Source organism: Corythoichthys intestinalis, chromosome 3 (genome assembly GCF_030265065.1).
Source record: "Corythoichthys intestinalis isolate RoL2023-P3 chromosome 3, ASM3026506v1, whole genome shotgun sequence".
NCBI lineage: Eukaryota > Metazoa > Chordata > Actinopteri > Syngnathiformes > Syngnathidae > Corythoichthys > Corythoichthys intestinalis.
Genome location: NC_080397.1, coordinates 55,580,061 through 55,599,752, shown reverse-complemented (window position 1 = coordinate 55,599,752; position 19,692 = coordinate 55,580,061). Strand labels below are relative to the sequence as shown.

The window sequence follows — 19,692 nt, the reverse complement described above, 5'->3', positions numbered from 1 at the left end:
GTTTGGTTCTTTTATGACTTTATTATGGGTTAACAGAAAAAGTGATCAAATCTGCTGGGTCAAAAATATACATACAGCAACACGAATTACCAATTTCTTGTGAGTGATTATTGACTTGAACAATCATTGACTTGAACAAGTCAGGAAAGTCACTCGGAGCCATTTCAAAGCAGCTGCAGGTCCCAAGAGCAACAGTGCAAGCAATTGTTTGTAAGTATAAAGTGCATGGCACTGTTTTGTCACTGCCACGATCAGGAAGAAAACGCAAGCTATCACCTGCTGCTGAGAGAAAATCGGTCAGGAGGGTGCAGATTCAACCGAGAATTACCAAAAAAGCAGATCTGCCAAGAATTAGAAGCAGCTGGAACACAGGTGTCAGTGTCCACAGTCAAGTGTGTTTTGCATCTCCATGGACTGAGAGGCTGCCGTGCAAGAAGGAAGCCCTTGCTCCAAAAGCGGCACCTTAAGGCTCGACTGAAGTTTGCTGCTGATCACATGGACAAAGATAAGACCTTCTGGAGGAAAGTTCTGTGGTCAGACGAAACAAAAATCGAGCTGTTTGGCCACAATGCCCAGCAATATGTTTGGAGGAGAAAAGGTGAGGCCTCTAACCCCAAGTACACCATGCCTACCGTCAAGCACGGTGGTGGTAGTATTATGCTGTGGGGCTGTTTCGCTACCAATGGAACTGGTGCTTTAAAGAGAGTAAATGGGATAATGAAGAAGGAGGATTACCTTCAAATTCTTCAAGATAACCTAACGTCATCAGCCCGAAGATTGGGTCTTGGGCGCAGTTGGGTGTTCCAACAGGACAATGACCCCAAACACACATCAAAAGTGGTAATGGAATGGCTAAATCAGGCTAGAATTAAGGTCCTGACTTAAACCCTATTTAGAACTTGTGGACAATGCTGAAGAAACAAGTCCATGTCAGAAAGCCATCAAATTTAACTGAACTTCACCAATTTTGTCAAGAGGAGTGGTCAAAGTTTCAACCAGAAGCTTGCCAGAAGCTTGTGGATGGCTACCAAAAGCGCGTAATTGAAGTGAAAATGGCTAAGCGACATGTTACCAAATATTCGCGCTGCTGTATGTATATTTTTGACCCAGCAGATTTGATCACTTTTTTCTGTTCACCCATAATAAAGTCATAAAAGAACCAGACTTCATGAATGTTTTTGTGACAAATAAATATCTGTGCCAATCACTCTATCAGAGAAAAATCAGAGTTGTAGAAATAACTGGAAACTCAAGAGAGCCATGACATTATGTTCTTCACAAGTGTATGTAAACTTTTGACCACAACTGTATATCACAACAGGTTTGTCTCAGAGGGCTTTACAGAGTCATTTTGATATACAGTCAGATACGGTAGATGAATGTGATGAATCCATGTCCTGGGCATCCCCCATCCTAAGACCCTCCATGGCCAAGTAAAAACTAAAAAAAAAAAAAAAACATGGGAAAAGAGAAACTTTGGGGAGAACCACAGTCAGGAGAGATCCACTCCTGGGATGGACAGGCTATAGATGCACCAGGACTGATGATGGGTATTAGCAGAAGGAGTTCCAGTTTGTAGAGATGCAGTGGAGTGAGGGAACATGAGGAGGTCCATCTTGCCAGGGGTCAGGATAGTCAGGCGGCTGCGGCTGAATTCCAGGACCTTGTTTGTAAGTCGAAATGGTCGTATGTTGAGCAGGATTTTCCCATAAAAACACATTATAATTCCATTAATTCGTTCCACAGCCCAAAAACCTACACTAAATCCTTAATAAATACTGCTGGTACTGTTGCAAATAGCAATTACACAGAGCAAAACAAATAAATTATGAATAAAAATTGGAATGAAAATAGTAATAATAAAAATAATTCCTGTAATAATGTAACGAATTGGTTCTAATGTGGCAGATGTGTTTTGCATGGTGTACCTGAATGCACCGGGTGGCTGACTTGAAGGAGGAAGAGAGGATTGTTACTTTCACTTTTCATGTACCGTCGAAGTAGGCATGTTGTGTTGCACAAAGTATGAAATAAATGATTAAAAATCTGATGAAGCTGGCGACTTCTTTGGCGATGTTACAATAATAATAATTTTCACCTTAACTTATAAAGACTGGCAAATGGAGGTCGTACGAGGACTATTGAGATCGTAGACATTCTACAGCCGTAATGTCGAGCCAGTTCACGGATGCGGACACCCCGCTCATATTTTTCCATCATTTCCATCTTCATATCAATGGTCAGCCTCACCTTTTTCTTTTTCACCACTTGCACTAACCTTCTTGGAACACATGTTGATTTCTCTCACAAGAAAATCTGCCGTGCGTCCGTCTTGAAGGAAAACAAAGGAACTGCGGCGCTGTCATAAATGGTCTTATTTCGTGCATGTCGACGGATTTGGAAACAAATGGCGAGTCAAATTTCACGTTGGATTTCGTAAAGATCTTTTGTTGAAGCGATCGTATGTCGAGGATCCACTGTACTTCATCCACCACTGGTTGACCATGAAAAGCTACCATATTAACAAAAATGCAGCTCACTTTTGCCTCATTGCATTATATCCAGACCACCTTGGCTTAAAAAAAAAATCTTTCTTTTTTTTAATTGTTCAGCCCTAGTCTCACTAATGAACATCATTTCACCTTCACCACTCTGATGAAAACTTACTGTGGCCAGCCAGAGAGAGGACAATCAGCAGGGCTAAAGGAACCTTCATTGCAGCAGACGTCGATCCAGACAGCGACCGGGTAAGAAGAAGCAATGGAAAGGAGGGATGACCAAGTAAGACGATGCAGTGGAAATGGGGGGTGAACAAGTTGGAAGTTTTAGACGTTGGAAGCCGCCTCACGGCATTAAAGTCTAATCTCTCTAATCTCAATTTATGCTGCACAGCCAGAAGACCATGCTAATTGACTTAACAGAAGATACTTGAACAGAGTTCTATATTTTTGTATTTTTAAAAAACACGCTTCCTAAAAATTCAAATACAGGTAGGGTGTGTGAAAGGAGTTGTGGGTCATGATTAACAGAATGCAACGTCTCCGGTCTGGAGGTCAAAGCTGTTACGTATTGTACGTATGACAACAATGGCGCTTATGTGTCTCGGGTCACATTGATTGAGATGTGGGGTTTAGATCCACTTTGTAAGATAATAAATCAAAGTTTTCCTGTCTAATTTTTTCCCACTGTAATGTTTACATCACTGATATACTGTAATATAACTTTTTTTAATTAGCGTAATAATGATCTATTGAATTACAGGTACAGTGGGGTAAATAAGTATTTAGTCAACCACCAATTGTGCAAGTTCTCCTACTTGAAAAGATTAGAGAGCCCTGTAATTGTCAACATGGGCAAACCTTAACCATAAGAGACAGAATGTGGGTAAAAAAAAAAAAAAATCACATTGTTTGATTTTTAAAGAATTTATATCCAAATTAGAATGGAAAATAAGTATTTGGTCACCTTCAAACAAGCAAGATTTCTGCAGGCATGCAAACTTGCCACCTTTCGGCGAAATTTCGCCGTTTTGAAATCAAAATGGGTCATTTTTCTGAATCACGTAGATCCGAGGAGAAAAAAATGGGGCGATGGGGGGGGGGGGGGGGGGTGTCTGTCAACGAGCGAGTGAAACCGTTAACTTCAAAACCGTAGTCCATGCTCAAAACTACACTCTAGTCCAAGGGTCCCCATCTGCCGGGCCGCGGACCGGTTCCGGTGCGCATTTGCCACCGGGCCGCACAGAAATAATAATCTAATAACGACCGCATTCTGGCCGAACTAACCCTGTGCCCCTGCTTAACACACCACTAATATATGGCACTGCCACTATCCCTGTCTACTCTAGATATAATACTACGGAATAGATTAGAATGTCGTCACAGAAATCCATTGATTGGACAGCAGGCAGTACATCTTCTTTGTGTATATAATATATCTATGTGCGCTTGTCCTCGATAATAACGTATTACTAGGCCGCGGGCGCAGCACATTTGTTCCCGGAAATAATTAGCCCCCACACGAGCGAAGATAACTGGAAAACGGACGTCTTTGGAGATATTTTTAGGACGAAAAGGATATTTTTACGGCGAAAAGGACACCTGACGAGCCTACAACCTCGAAGACCCACGAACTGCGAAGAAGTGGATTCGTGACCCGTTTGTGAATAAACAGAGAGATCGCAAATGACGGCGACCTTATTAAACGTACATTTGAGACAACAACTCTACCGAGGTTCTGGATTAAAGTCATTCTGGAATATCCTGACATCGCGACAAGAGCTTTGAAAACCTTGCTACAATGTCCAACATCGTATCTTTGTGAAGCGGGCTTCTTAATCAATGTTTAATGACAAGAAGAAGTTGTTAATGGTGAGCGCGGTGTGCAGCTGTTGTGTGCAGCTTACATGGCAGGATGAATCTGAGGAGAACTATTCCACAAGTCCTTCCATGATCAAACGTAAGTTAATATTCCTTTCTTTCAAGAAAGTTTGTAGTGTTTACTTTGGAATCGCTGCATTTGCGCATTTTGCAGGTATGTTTAACGTTACGCGCATGCGCATAACCACTTCGTTGCAATTTTTGATGGGGTTCAAAATTTGTCAGAACACCGGTCCGTGAAAAAAAGACCCAAATAACACCGGTCCGTGGTGCAAAAAAGGTTGGGACCCCTGCTCTAGTCCGATGACCCAGACCTATCACCGCCACTCTCTTCTCGTGACAACAAATGACTGACAAAAGTGAGAGACGGGAGTACAGTGTTTCTCTGCTTAATGCAAATGGGACATACTGTATATTTTATAATTTAGATTTTGTATAATTTGCTACTTAATGTGTCTTATATGTTCTGATTTCAGGCTGAGAGATTTAGACTTGTATATGTTAAATTATTATGTACTGTGTTTAATTCGAGATGTCTCTGGTTGCACTATGAAATGCACTTTTCCGCTCATGCCGTGTGTCCATGTTACTTTGTCACCTTTTTCACCCCTAACCAGTTTGCATGCCTGTTTCTGGCTGTCAAAGAGGTCCAACTTCTAACGGGGTCTAACGAAGCTCCACTCGTGACCTGTATTAATGGCACCTGTTTTAACTCATTATCGGTATAAAAGACACCTGTCCACAAGCTCGGTCAGTCACACTCCAAACTCCACTACGGCCAAGACCAAAAAGCTGTCGAAGAACACCAGAGACAAAATTGTAGACATGCACCGGGCTGGGAAGATTGAATCTGCAGTAGGTAAAACACTTGGTGTAAAGAAATTAATTGTGGGAGCTATTATTAGAAAATGGAAGACATACAAGACCACTGATAATCTCCCTCGATCTGGGGCTCCATGTAAGATCTCACCCCGTGGCGTCAAAATGATAAGAATGGTGAGCAAAAATCCTAGAACCACACGGGGCGACCTAGTGAATGACCTACAGAGAGCTGGGACCACAGTAACAAAGGCTACAACTTAAGCCCGACTCCATCCCGTTTACTTGTAGCGTTAGCCGCTAGCGTTAGCCTACCGGGCTTCTGTTTGGCTTCCTGAAAATCACGTGACTCCATACGTAAGCACACTGTCTGCTTTCTTAAAGGAGAATGAACATAGACGAAGAACACAAAGTCAAAGCAGGATGAAAAGACTATATTTTCTTGTTTTATTAATTTACCGAATTTACCGACATGGTCAAAATTACGTCGATCATCGTGAAGAATTTCGGTAACGGTAAATTTTCGGTTTACCGCCCTGCTCTAATACAATGGACCCATTAATAGACTTTTTTTTGGAAAAATCACAATTTCTTTAGGTAGTCACATGAATAATGAGGTGGCCTCTGAAAATCAACGTAAAACAACTTGGCAAGGACTTTCCAGAGAGTACTTGGTGAGTCACTCTTTAAACAATCATGTGGTATTTATAGCTGATTGGACTTTCTTAAACATGTATAATCTACGTGACATGGTTAGTGATGATTGGGACTGATAATAGAATCGTTAGATAATCTGCCAAATGATTCCATGGTATTGAAACACTCTGTTGACTTAATTATCGAGGGTTGATTGAATATTTGCCTGTGCTCATATATACCTAATACATATTTTTTCTTATTGATATAACCAGTAAATGATTATTGCTTGCTCTAATAGGTTGTAGTATAATGTTTAAAGTGTTATAAAGTGTTAAAGAGGGTCGGGGTGACAACTGCCTTGCTTCATGGCCGCAACATTGCGTAACTAGAGCTTCTGGAACATCTTCAGCATCTTACGTCTAGACTTTCGAGGACATCTTCCATTCGAGGACATCTTCCATGGCCGCAGCGTCGCATAACTGAAGTGTCTGGGTCATTCTGACCACTTTATCTAAATGCCCTTGCTTACACACGTGTATTTAGTTAGTTCCGCCTACATGCTCACACATAGCCAATCAAAATCACATGGGTTTCTCCAGCTTGCTTTCCCCCTCCCTTTAGGGCCGCACCTTTCTGTGTTAGGACAAGCCCCTAATAAAAGAAAGAGCAAGGAGTTTAGTTTTAGATCAATTTTGGTGACTAGACAGCGTAAACTAGCATTTCACTGTCTAGTCCCTCCTTGCTCTCCTCGGCCAAGAAAACTGAGTGTCTTCTCTCCTTATTTTTGGTTAACTTTACAAATGTCTACCTAAGGATCTATTTTTGAACTTGACACACTCCCTACACTTGTCGCAGTGCAGTAAAGCTGTGTGTGCTAAATCTGTTGGCCTCTGGGGACCGCTGTTGGCTGGGGGCCCTAGGCAATTGCCTGGTTTGCCTAATGGGATGCGACGCCACTGTTCATCAATGAATTTTCACAACACGCTCAAAAGTCTGGTTAGTCTTTTTATTTGAACAAATATTTCATGTTAGGTGCTTTTTGTTCACATTAAAACAAAAAATGAGAGAGAAAATAAACTGCATGATCTGAAACAAATGATGGAGAGTGCAATCTTATACAGTCAAGGTGTACAAAACAGAACAGTAAGCCGATTAAAATGGGACTGTCAATATTTTCGTTAATCAGGAAGGAGCCTTCATTCTAACAATACATAACCACACACACACAAACAAAAACTGATGGTATTCATAATTGTGCTGTCCTGCAGTGTTGTTAGTGGCCAATAAGTTTATATTTGTTCTTTCAGTTCCAATGGAACTGTTCTAGTTTTGTAGATCTATTGCCTTCATTTCTCTGAAGGAACCCTGAAGGTGGACAGCTATCTCTGATGGTGTGAATATTGTTTGGTGACAGTGAAACTGATGTTGTAGTGTCGGATAGGAAATTAAAAAATGTCACAGTGTTAATACAATCACAGGGGAATCATTGATTGTCTTTTTATATATCTGTTTGAATGATATGCATCCTTGACACTGACCATTTTTCTCGCTAGCGTGCAGCTTTGGCAACCGTCTACTAACACGCGACGCCCCCGAGACGTTCAGGAGAATAGATTATTCATAATGTTGCTTTAACATGAAACAATGCTCAAGCTTTTGTGGGCATGACTCAAAAGCAACCTCAGCCCGCCTTAAATGTGATGTCACTCGGCTGTAGCCGTTGCATGACAATTATGCCGTTAAGCTGCTGGGAATTGTATTTAAGCCACAAGCACGTCATTGTTGTCCACTGGCAGGATGGCCAAAAGCACGAGGGGTCCACGAAATGCAATCAAAACAGATGACTACACGTGAAGAGTCTCTATTAGCATGCTTTCAGAGACAGGAAGCAGTAGGAGACATCTGTGTTGGGGCAGCATTAGGTGTGGGCTGGCACAAGTCATGCTTGAGGCACAATGAAGTCCGCCTCAGTCCACTTTTCCCATTTTAGCAATGAGCTCGTCACAGATCTTAGTGAGTTCTTCAATCTCTTGATTCTGTTGCACAAACGAGACAGAAAAGACAATTTCTTCATTGAACAAACACCATGGTCGATGCTGCTTGCCTTCTGCTGCAGAGCTTGTTCTAGGGACTCGTTCTTCATTTGCTCCTTTCTGAGGGTGGCGGTCAGGGCCAAGCTCTCGGAACTGGCCTTTGTGCGCACTTGAGCGATCTCCTCATTGGCCCTGAGTAGGGTAGAATGTGAATTTTTCTGCAGCAAAATTTATAAGTTGGGACATAACACAAAATTTTATGAAAGTCTTACTTGTCGAGCTTCTCTTCTGCATGGACTTTGAGTGTCTGGTATCTCTGCTCCTCCTGTTTAACTCTGGCCAGATACTCCTGAGCACATTTCTTAAGTACCTCTTCATTCTGTGGAGGGAGCATACATGAAAATTCTGTATTTGGGTCATTCCAAAATTGGAGGACATTTTACGTCCCACCCTTCAACTTTGAAATAATCCACATACAAAATACTAAAACGGGCAGTATCACTCAGTAGCAACTTGAACCCGAGTGGAAAAGTGATGAGCAGGACAGTACTGTCGATATTTCACAAAGCGAGCTGCAAAAGCAATTAAATGATGGTCTCCAGCGTGATTCAAACCCGCGTTTCCCGTGCGACAGACGAGCGCGTAGACCACAGGTCTATACTTCTGCGTGACAGAGTCATGATTTTTTTTTTTTTTTTTTTTAATAAAGCATTCGCAATAGGTCACTTATGGGTCACTTCCTGTTGATTTTGGATTACACAACAGGAAGTGACCCAGGAATGACGAGGCAGTGACTCAAACTCAACAGAACGTGACCTGTAAATGCCCTAAAATGAACAGAAAGTGACCTGTAAATCCCACGGAAGTCGGAAAAAGTGACTGTGAATGCTTTGGTTTCGATTGAACAAACAAATGAATGAACTTTCATTCGCAATTCCCGGTCTTAAAGGGATCCTCTATTTTTAAGACAAGTAATTGTTAAAAGATAAATGTTAGTATGAGTTAGAATTTGATATTAAATTCCCTCTTAATGTTTTTGTTTTAATAAAGTTTGTAAAATTATTTTAAGTGATAGGTCGCCATTCTTGTTACGTCGCAGTGCGTGATGTCACTGGCCCCGAATGCCGAAATTCCAGCGCGTCACTCGTTAGCTTTCCCAACATGTCGTCAGTTCTACCCTTCCTATTTGAACCAGAAAAAGTGAAAAGTGAAGAGCAGGACAGCACTGTCGGTCGTTCACAAGACGAGTTTCAGGGAAAAATGCGTGCAGCAAATACCTGATAAGACAAAAGTTGGGCAAAACTGGTGATGCGAGAGAGTCCTGTTGGGAACTCCGGTTGGGAGCGAGAGTGCATGCTGTTGGGATTTGGGAACTCCGGTTTTATTAGCAGATATTCAATGTAAGCATATTGCATTTTCAAACGTTTTCCCAATACAATTATGTACAGGGTGACCCAAAAAAAAGTTTACACTCAGTTGACTGCTTGTTTAAAAGCCATTGAAACATATCTAAATAGGTTGTCATGCTTAAGTGATTCATTAAGGTCACTCAATGCAGCTGGTAATCTCTCGTCTCTACAATTCCTGTGCTTCTGCTGAAAATGAAGAAAACTTTAGCTGTACCTGAATTGCTGCGTGCCGGTCTGACACCTACTGAGATTGCAGCAAATCTGAGAATATCCAGATGTGCAGTCTACAAAGTTAAAAAGAAGCTGAAAGATACTGGAACAGCCTCACGAAAACCTGGGTCTGGAAGTGCCGATCTGTGCGGACCAAAAAGTTGATTGACAAGGTGATATGTGGCCACCCCAGAGTCCAGATCTCAATCCCCTGGATTATAGCATATGGGCAACTGTGGAGGACAGTGCCTGTAAGAAGCCACAAACTTCCGCGGTAGCCTTGGAGAGGTCCATTGTTAGATCTTGGGAAAAGATGACAGCATCCTACATAAAGAAGACCTGTCAAGCGTTCCGCAGGCGCCTGGAGGCTGTTGTGACACTTAAGGGAGGACACATTGAAAAATAGAGTGTACTGTACATGTTCTTTACAATAATGTATAATTTGTGATTAAATTCTAATTCTAAGCTGAATAAACATGGCATTTAAGTTGTATTATGGCAGTGTAAACTTTTTTTTGGGTCACCCTGTAGATTGTTAGCATCCAGAGCTGTCGTGTGCCTTACATACAGTACAGGCCAAAGAGCACACCTTGTGTAATCCAGGTCTTGTATATTGTAACGCGTGGTAGCTAGGATACGTGTATAAAAGTACCAGAAAGGGGAGAAGCTTCCACTTACGCACATTTATTCACAAAAAAATAATATTTCCACCTTGACCACTCTTCACTCGGGAGCTCAGCAGTATGCAAACACGCATTCCCTGATGAACTCCAACATTGTTGTAAGGGCCACGTCAGAGTCACTGTCGTCACTATAGCGTGCCATAGTGCTTTAATTATTTAGTATGATTTGGGGAAAACTCCCGCGAAGAATAGTCAACAAAAAAAGATATCAATACTAATCCAAATCTGCGTTTTTTACTCACTCGAAGATCCAGGAATTAGACCGATCCCATGGCAATATCGGAGCCGCGATTAGGCCGTCGATTCCCCAAATAGACTGATCCGAAAAGCCGCTGTGGGACCGACGGATAAAAATAAATGGACAGATCCAAAACCATTATTGCAGACGCGATGGGACCCTTACTTGACTGAGGATCCAGGAAAAATGTTCGGGCGCCAGTTGTAACGCGTGGTGGGTAGGATACATGCATACAGGGACCAAAAAGGGGGAGAAGCTTCCACTTATGCACATTTATTCACTAAAAATAATAATTCCACCGTGACCGCTCGCTTGGGCGCGGCCATTAAATAAAGGACTGTGAACGGCAAATTTTGTATCCTCATTATTGTCTGGAAAGGAACAAATATAACCTTGCGGAGCAGCAATTTTCTACAGTTCATTTTTTTGGGCTGGTCTAATATACACAGTATATCTATATATATCTATATATATATATATATATATTTTTTTTTTTTTTTCTAAAATTTTTAGCTTAATTTTATCTCATGAGACCCTGTTACCCATATAAGATCAACAGTAACAGCTAGATAAATAGCTAAGTTCTGTTCCTGAGAAAACCTAAGAGTACTACAGATGTTCAACCCTGGTTCCTGCAACTCTGTTACTGTGTTAAGCCAAATACTGTACAGTCCCTGACAAAAGTCTTGTCGCTGGGCTGCATGCGATGGAGCACCATCCTGCTTCAGAATTTGCCCTTTTTTTTTTTGATTAGGAATGTAAGAGGCAGCTAAGATTTGTTGATATTTTAGACTATGTATGTTGCCTTCCACCCTGCAGATCTCTCACACACCCCATACTGGATGTAACCCCAGACCCTGATTTTGCCTCCACCAAACTTCACTGTTTTGTGGCAAAAGGTGGCTTTTTCACATGAATCTTCCATTGAATTACACCACAGTCGCCACAAATATTGCAGGAAACCTACTGAAGCCCGCATGGATCCGAGGTCCACTCAGAAAACAGTGAAGTTTGGTGGTGGCAAAATCATGGTCTGGGGTTACATCCAGTATGGTGGTCTGCGAGAAATCTGCAGGGTGGAAGGCAACATAAATAGTCTGAAATATCAACAAATCTTAGCTGCCTCTTACATTACTAACCATATAAAGGGCCAAATTCTGCAACAGGATGGTGCTCCATCGCATACTTCAATTAAGATCCTCCAGGACTGGCCTGCCCAGTCACCAGACATGAACATCATTGAGCATGTCTGGGGTAGGATGAAAGAGGAAGCATGGAAGACGAAACCCAAGAATGTTGATGAACTCTGGGAGGCATGCAAGACTGCTTTCTTTGTTCCTGGTGGCTTCATCAATAAATTGTATTAATCCTTGCCGCATGGATGCAGTCCTTCAAGCCCATGGAAGTCATACAGAATTTTAAATTTGCATCTCACAGCACAACTACTTAAAGGGGAACTGAAGAGGTTTTCAGATTTCGCTCTTAAGTGTTTTACTCAGTTGAATTGTATTAAATGCGTCATTCGCTCTCTCAAAAAGTCACTTAAAAAAAAAATAATAATAATTGACCGCGTAGTTTTTGAGTTATGGCCATAGCAACACCATAGCAACGAGGGACGCGCCGTCCTGCCGACCCCTACCTCGTGACGTAACTTCCAGGAAGCCTCGCCACCACTCTGAACACGGAAATATAGCACCACGCATCCTCGCCATATATTGCAAACATTTTCTGGGTTTTACTCGCGGGATTCGTCATGCCATCTCGATGTGTAGCGATATGAATTACTCACAGGAAGACTCGAGACTCTAGGAGTGGTCCAAAAAAAAACTTCTCCTGCAAAGGTTTGGACCGTTTTTGTTAGCATGCATACAGGTCCCCAATCGGCTCATTGTTTTCATCATTTCAGCCACGACAGCTTTGAAAACCTACAACAATGCAACCTTGGTTTTCCAAAGACGTAAGTAGAACATTAATGGCTTTTTTTTTTTATATAAACGAGGGAGACTCCTACTGCCAGTTTGTTGAAGTGCGACATTTTTTTTTTTTTTTTTGCTGTTGGCCTGTCGTAAGTAGATAGGTTGGCTGACATGTCGTCTACTCATGTGATTTTATTACTATATCAATAGGTGTTATGTAAATTCAAATGTCCCCAGCACCAAATAGGTCCTTGGCTCGTTGTTTTTTTATATTTCAACATCAAGGTCTGCCTATTTGAAGAGGGAACAATAGCATCAAATAGATGCTGGTATGACTGGGGCATTATTATTTGATCACCAAGAAATTATAATTAAATTAAAATTAGGATTCATCCAATATTTTCATGCTGCTGTGATTTTTTTTTCCCTCCAGGAAGCCAAACATAAAAAATTAAGTGGCGGAAACCCTCAACACGATGAAAAAAGCGTTGCAAGTCAGTTGCCACCCAGTTTCCCAAAATCAAGAGAGAGTGGGTCGAGTCATATGATGACCGAAGTGATGCGGTGTCCAGCGATGACGACTGAAGAGATCCTATGAGGCCTGCCAGATGCTGAATTTCTTCCGTCTGCGACATCAGATGACGATGATTTAGGAGAAATAAATGTAGCAAATTTTGATGACATGAAATCATAAACTAGTCATATATACAGTACACATTTTTTAAAAGAAAAATCAAGTTACCTTCATATTTTAATGATAATGCATTATCTGTGTATAGAGAACACTTCATGCTACAGAAAAGAGTAAATACATATTTCCCACTGCCATTATCATTTTTCAATGTTGCGCTAGTCCGTTGCTATCCTAACTTTGTGTTGCTTACTAAAATTATGCTCTTTGATGTGTGCCGTTGTGTGCTTGGTATAACATGTTGTGTCACAATCTGACAACGAAAGCTAATGCTGATTCAACATAAACCTGGTATCATTATTGCGGCCTATTGAATATTTTTTCAGAATGTATTATAATTACAATATTTTATATAACAATAGAATACATTAAACAGTCAACAAAATGTGTCAATGTTGTTAACAATTTATGGTTTTATTTTTTTTAATGAAATTCATGCCCCTGTCAGTGCTTCAGCCTCTGCAAGTTTGGCTCTCACGTCTGGGTTCTCCTGATGACACAGGCATACTCTTGGAAGGGTAATTACTTGATGGTTTACAGCAACACCTGGAAAATAAAATGGTTTTGTCATTTATTTTGAAATATCAATAACATTTCATTCATTTAGCCACATTTGGGCTAGCTCTACCATATTTAGATCGGTAGGAGCTGTCCCATTACCTAATATCCAGTTTTAGCTATGTGTAGAGCATGGAAAAATATACAACCATGTAATCGCATTCTAATAAAAAAAATCACGATGCTGGACTTACCACTCACTCTCCCGTTCGTGAAGTGTCGAGCCGTCAATTGGCGTCATGACGCCATCTGCTGTGTCAAGTAAATCGCAGTCATCTGACGCCTCAGGTTCAAACATGTAGGGATTAATTGTAGTTCATCTTTCCTGGGAGCCTTTGCCATCGGTAGCGTCACAAAAGAGAGATCCTGAATGGTTACCTTTGGTGGAAATATCACTGACATCGTTGTTGCTGCTATGTTAGCTGTGGGTAGTCTTCTGTTGCCTACGTCACACTTCCGGGTTTGCGAAGGGACCATTAACGGAGTGCAAAAAAAATAAAAAAACGCAAATTATCCTTACAATTACGTGTTGATAATGTCATGGTTGTTTTGACGAACTTGTCCCAAGTTTATATTCATAAAATTACACCAAAATCCGGAAAGGTCTTCAGTTCCCCTTTAATTCGCTTATGTTATGTAACATATTTTTGTATTTGAAGTAGAGCAGGGCGGTAAACCGAAAATTTACCGTTACCGAAATTCTTCACGATGACCAACGTAATTTTGACCACGTCGGTAAATTCGGTAATTTAATAAAACAAGAAAATATAGTCTTTTCATCCCGCTTTGACTCTGTGTTGTTCGGCTATGTTCATTCCCCTTTAAGAAAGCAGACAGTGTGCTTACGTAAGGAGTCACGTGGTTTTCAGGAAGCCAAACAAACAGAAGCCCGGTAGGCTAACGCTAGCGGCTATCGCTACATGTAAACGGGATGGAGTCAGACTTAAGTTAGCTTCGCCAAACTTTCACCCGACATTAAGTAAACTCTTGGCGGGTTCCTGAAGGGCTTTCACCCGCTGTCCTCCCTGGTTCTCACGATTTCAGGAGAGGATGCTTTCAGTGCTTTCTTCTGGTAGCCAAGCCACAAACTAATGCTAGCGGCTAACAGCGGCTACAAATGAACGTGATGGAGTTGGATAGCGGCTCTAAACTTGTCGAAACGGCTGAAATTAATGAGTGGACTGTGCACGGACTTCATGTAGCAATCATTATGTCGCGTTATTTGGCATCTCTGTGTGATTTCTCTGAAAGCTTTCATGATGGTAAAGCACTCAGCATAAAGTATAATCCAGCAGTGAAGCCTATATATATAATATGACAGTTTTATGGCCACAGCTATTTTTCTGTATGTGTTTGCTTTATTCTGCTATCATAAAAACTTAAATATTTCATTGGCATCAGAGCAACACAGCTTTAATCTGGTTGTGTCTGTGTGGGGGGTGCATGTATTAAAAAATGTTTCGGGAAAAAAAACAAAAAAAAACTAAAACCTTGACGTAAACACTTGTGTTGAATAATTATGTCACAGCAGCCATTACCAATAAGTTGTCTGAAGTGTACTGTTAAAGCTGCAAGTCATTTGTGTTAGAATCACGTTTGCAGTCGTCATATTGATTTTTATAATGTTGTACATTTTTCAAGTCATACAAGCTGTTATAAATGTTTACACTAGAATTCTTATTGTTTACAATATTTTTTTTAATACTTAATGTTTAGACTGCATGTGCAATTGTTAAATTGAAAGCTGGTTAAATAAATTTAACGAGAAACGGTTAATTTGTATTCCATGCATTGATTCAAATGTTCAAATTATATAACAGTCCGCTCGGGAGAATTTATCGTCATTAATCGTTATCGAGGTAAATCTGCTCACTTTATCGTGATAGGAACTTAAGGCCATATCGCCCAGCCCTAATTTGAAGTACATTTTTTGTTCAATTTTCACACTACTTTCTGTAGGCGAAAAAACTTTTGACTTGCCAAAATTTGACCTGTATGTCTTCATTAAATGATAAATCTTTTTTCAGTGAAACAAATAAATTTTTGTACATTCAACATCATTTGGGAAGGTCTTAGCTCTCAAATGAGCCATTTCTGAAACAAATTGAATACCGTAATTAAAAGTCAGGTTATTAGCAATTCTTTCTACAATATGGATAAGCGACAAGACTTTTGTCAGGGACTGTATTGTAAATATAAAAATCATGTAAAAACTATTTTTTGCCATTGTGCACTAAACTGACTGAGCTCATCACATGTTTGTTTTAGTTTATTACCTATTATTTATGAATATGTAGCAGAAAACGAAATGTCCTCCAGTTCTGGAAATACCCATTTATTTTACTGTAATTGTTTCTCCAGCTGCCGTGTGGAGCAACTATCCCTCTCCACCCTCTAAGGGAAACCTGAGTAGAGTATGTATTTTTAAAAAATGTTTTTTTGCTTTAAGAAACGAATGATTCATTGCAACTTGTTGAGAAACCGAATTCCTGTGACTTAAATTTGTGGCATGACACATGAGGAAAAACTGCACTGTCTGCTTGCCAAGCAGTGGTGTAGTGTGCGTTGCCAGCATCTGGCAGTTATTTGCCTCTTTTTGACCCTTTAAGGTTCTCATATCAGTGTGACCGTTCATCCATCTGTGTGTGAAATGAGGACAAATATCAGCACATACTTTCTTAAAGCCTTCAAGGGTGCTCTTCATATTCTCATAGCGCCGGAAAACATCAGACAATGAACGTTCCACCGAATTGAGGTCTGTAAGAGCTGCCTCCTTCTCCATGGTTACAGCATGCAAAGCCTTCTGGGAACTCATGCTGTTTCTTTGCTCATCCTCTGAGCGAATCATACAAAAAAGGAATAAATGATGAGAATTACTTTCTAGCCCAAGTGTATGCTCTTACTTACCAATCATCTGGGCAATCGTCTTCTCGTACTCTGCAACAATCTTTCTGTAAAAGCAAAAAACACATTATTTGTGTGTCTTTCTGTCTGTCTGTCTGTCTGTTCGACTGTCTTCACCTCATCTCATTGACTTCCTGTCTGCTGTCGTCATACTTCCTCTTCCAGTCGTTCACTTCTGCCTCTTTAGTAATAATCTAAAGAAAATGCATGAGCTGTGATCAGAACCAAAAGAAGGTTCCCAATTATAAAGTGATGACATGCCGCACCTCCTCTCTGATGAGGGTTAAAACAGCCTTTTTCTCCTCTTCACTGATGCAGATGGAGTCCAGAACCTCGCTTCCTGTTTTCTGCATGCCACCTCCTCCTGATTTGTTCTTCCACTTACTTGGGTCTTCATTGTGCTGAGGGAAGAGGAAAAGCAAACAGCTGCTTAATTCAGCATATTAACATACCGAGTATCTAAAAATAGCTTACAATAGGAGTGTGAAAAAATATCCACATGGCGATAGATCGTGATACTTTGTATCCCAAAAGGTTATCGATATGCTCCCGTCAAGAATCGAGATATCGTTTTAAAAAGGTGTCAGTGTTTTTTTTTTTTAAAAAGAAAAAAAAAGAACCAAGTTGCTACCAAAATCTTCCACCATAATAGTGTCTCAGTCAGTGTTGTTTTTGTTAACAATGAAGATAACGAAAAATTTTCGTCAACGAACACATTTTTCATGACAATGATGAGCGAAAAACATGTCTTCGGAGACTAAAATATAACGAGATGGATTATAACGAGATGGATGCCAGTAGTCGTCTGATGAGACAAGAATTTGCCATAGTTTCTGAAGTGATACATGTTACATGGATTTTTTGGATTGAAACAAGGTAAGTACGCAATAATATCTCGTGAAAGTCATGGCGTCTGTAATTCTGCTCTTGGGTGCTCTCACCTCCAGATAGGGTTTTGCTGTTTAACCCTGTTTAAAAACAAACAGGCCATATGTACAGTTGTGGTCAAAAGTTTACATACACTTGTGAAGAACATAATGTCTTGGCTCTCTTGAGTTTCCAGTTATTTCTACAACTCTGATTTTTCTCTGATAGAGTGATTAGAACAGATACTTCTTTCTCACAAAAAACATTCATGAAGTTTGGTTCTTTTATGACTTTATTATGGGTGAACAGCCGCAGCTGGATTTTTGGGGGATTTTATGTGTGAAACATGGTAATATGACAAGGGTCGGGATGCAGAAATGGCACACATAAAGGAGTGGTCGAGATTTTCTTTTTCATATACAGTGGTACCTCTACATACGAAGTTAATTCGTTCCAGAACCTTGTTTGTAAGTCGAAATGGTTGTATGTCGAGCAGGATTTTCCCATAAGAATACATTATAATTGAATTAATTTGTTCCACAGCCCTAAAACCTACACTAAATTCTTAATAAATACTGACGTTACTATTGCAAATATCAATCACAAAGAGCAAAACAAATAAATTATACATAAAAATTGGAATGATTATATAATAATTGTAAGGGTGTCAAAATGATCGCGTTAACGGGCGTTAATTAATTTTTTAAATTAATCACATTAAAATATTTGACGCAATTAACGCATGCACTAAATGACCCGCTCGCACATTGCCTCAAACAGATTACAATGAGCGCCGTTCCATACTCATGTTATTTCTTCTAAACGTGGGAGAATTATTAGTTGTGAGACGTTTATGCTGTATTCACAACGCAATGCAAATTGCTATTTGTGCTCCACACATATTTTGGTAAGTTTTCTTTCTTTTAGTGGCCATTATGTGTCTCTCGTTGTATTTTGGGTAAGATATGTACAGATATATTTTATACAGTAAAGGCGAGTGGACACAGGCGTTCTTTGGACTGCGCCGTTTATTGGCATAAGCTTCTCCTTCACAACAAACATAAGTATCGTTTAGTGAAAGCACAACAAAAATAATATTCCTATCTCTCCCCAAAAAATATAATGTTCACAAAAAGAAAAGCACTTCAGTCTATAGTAATGAGGCCCTATTCTGACACACAGTTATACAACAATGCAAAATGAACTGGCATTCCATATCAAAATAGCTATGCAAAATACACGTACAACTTAAGACTTTGGTCACTCTATTATTGTTATTTTTATTCTTATTATTATTATATTAAGTCTACTTTTGATTGAAAATTTTACAAATTTTATTAAAACAAAAACATGAAGAGGGGTTTTAATATAAAATTACTATAACTTGTAACTATAACAATTATCTTTTAAGAACTACAAGTCTTTCTATCCGTGGATCACTTTAACATAAAGAATGTTAATAATGGCATTTGTGGATTTATTGTTACAATAAACAAATACAGAACTTATGTACAGTATGTTGTCTGTATATATCCGTCGTGTGTCTTATCTTTCCATTCCAACAATAATTTACAGAAAAATATGGCATATTTTAGAGGTTTGGTTTGAATTGCGATTAATTACGATTAATTAATTTTTAAGCTGTAATTAACTCGATTAAAAATTCTAATCGTTTGACAGCCCTAAATAATAGTAATAATAATAAACAAACCGGGTTCTAATGTGGCTGACGCTTTTTGATGTACCTGAACGCACCGCGTGGCTGACTTGACGAAGCCTTTTTAATTTCGTTTTGTTTATTTGCAGAGGGGGACAGAAGCCTGTTGTGTTGCAAAAGTTGATGGAATAAATGATTAGAAACCTGACAAAGCTGGCGATTTTTGGGGAGATGATACCACAATAATAATTACCACCTTAACTTATAAAGTCTGGCGAACGGAGGAGGACCGCCAACATCATAGACAGCCTACGGCTGTGTTGTTGAGCCATATCACGGATGCGCACTCCACGCTCATGTTTTTTTATCATATCCATCATATCCATCTTCATGTCAATGGTGCATGAATGGTGCACCTGCACTAACATGGTTAGAACCAATGTTGATTTCTTTCACAAGAAAATATGCCCTGCGTCCGTCTTGCGGGCAAACAAAAATACTGCGGCGCCCTCATAGATCGTCGTATTTAGAGTAGAGCTGTCCCGACTAGTCGACATAGTCGACGTCATCGATGACGTAAATTCATCGACGAGCACAACATCCCGTCGACTGTTAATGAAGGGTTAAAAAAATATATATATGCGTGGAAAGTTCAGAATGTCGGACGCTTGGTATACAAGCGTGGAAAG

General features: G+C 40.1%; 1 protein-coding gene and 1 long non-coding RNA gene across 3 annotated transcripts in view; one reads left to right on the top strand and one right to left on the bottom strand.

Moving 5' to 3' along the window:
* Positions 1-5,572: 5,572 nt before the first annotated feature.
* Positions 5,573-19,692, bottom strand: part of LOC130913482 (transforming acidic coiled-coil-containing protein 1-like) — a 76,841-nt gene continuing 62,721 nt past the window's right edge. The window contains exons 7-13 of one of the 2 annotated variants that reach the window (XM_057832143.1): positions 16,746-16,880; positions 16,597-16,673; positions 16,483-16,526; positions 16,250-16,410; positions 8,143-8,249; positions 7,942-8,062; positions 5,573-7,873 (exon numbers count right to left, since the gene is read on the bottom strand). In XM_057832143.1, coding sequence (XP_057688126.1) covers positions 7,805-7,873; positions 7,942-8,062; positions 8,143-8,249; positions 16,250-16,410; positions 16,483-16,526; positions 16,597-16,673; positions 16,746-16,880 — 714 coding nt within the window. In that variant the 3' untranslated portion in view covers positions 5,573-7,804. The remainder of the gene's footprint in view (positions 7,874-7,941; positions 8,063-8,142; positions 8,250-16,249; positions 16,411-16,482; positions 16,527-16,596; positions 16,674-16,745; positions 16,881-19,692) is intronic. The other variant, XM_057832142.1, reaches the window with a different exon arrangement.
* On the top strand, positions 12,114-13,360 carry LOC130913484 (uncharacterized). The gene is made up of 3 exons (XR_009062772.1): positions 12,114-12,251; positions 12,317-12,367; positions 12,760-13,360. It is a non-coding gene; the product is annotated as an uncharacterized LOC130913484 (long non-coding RNA).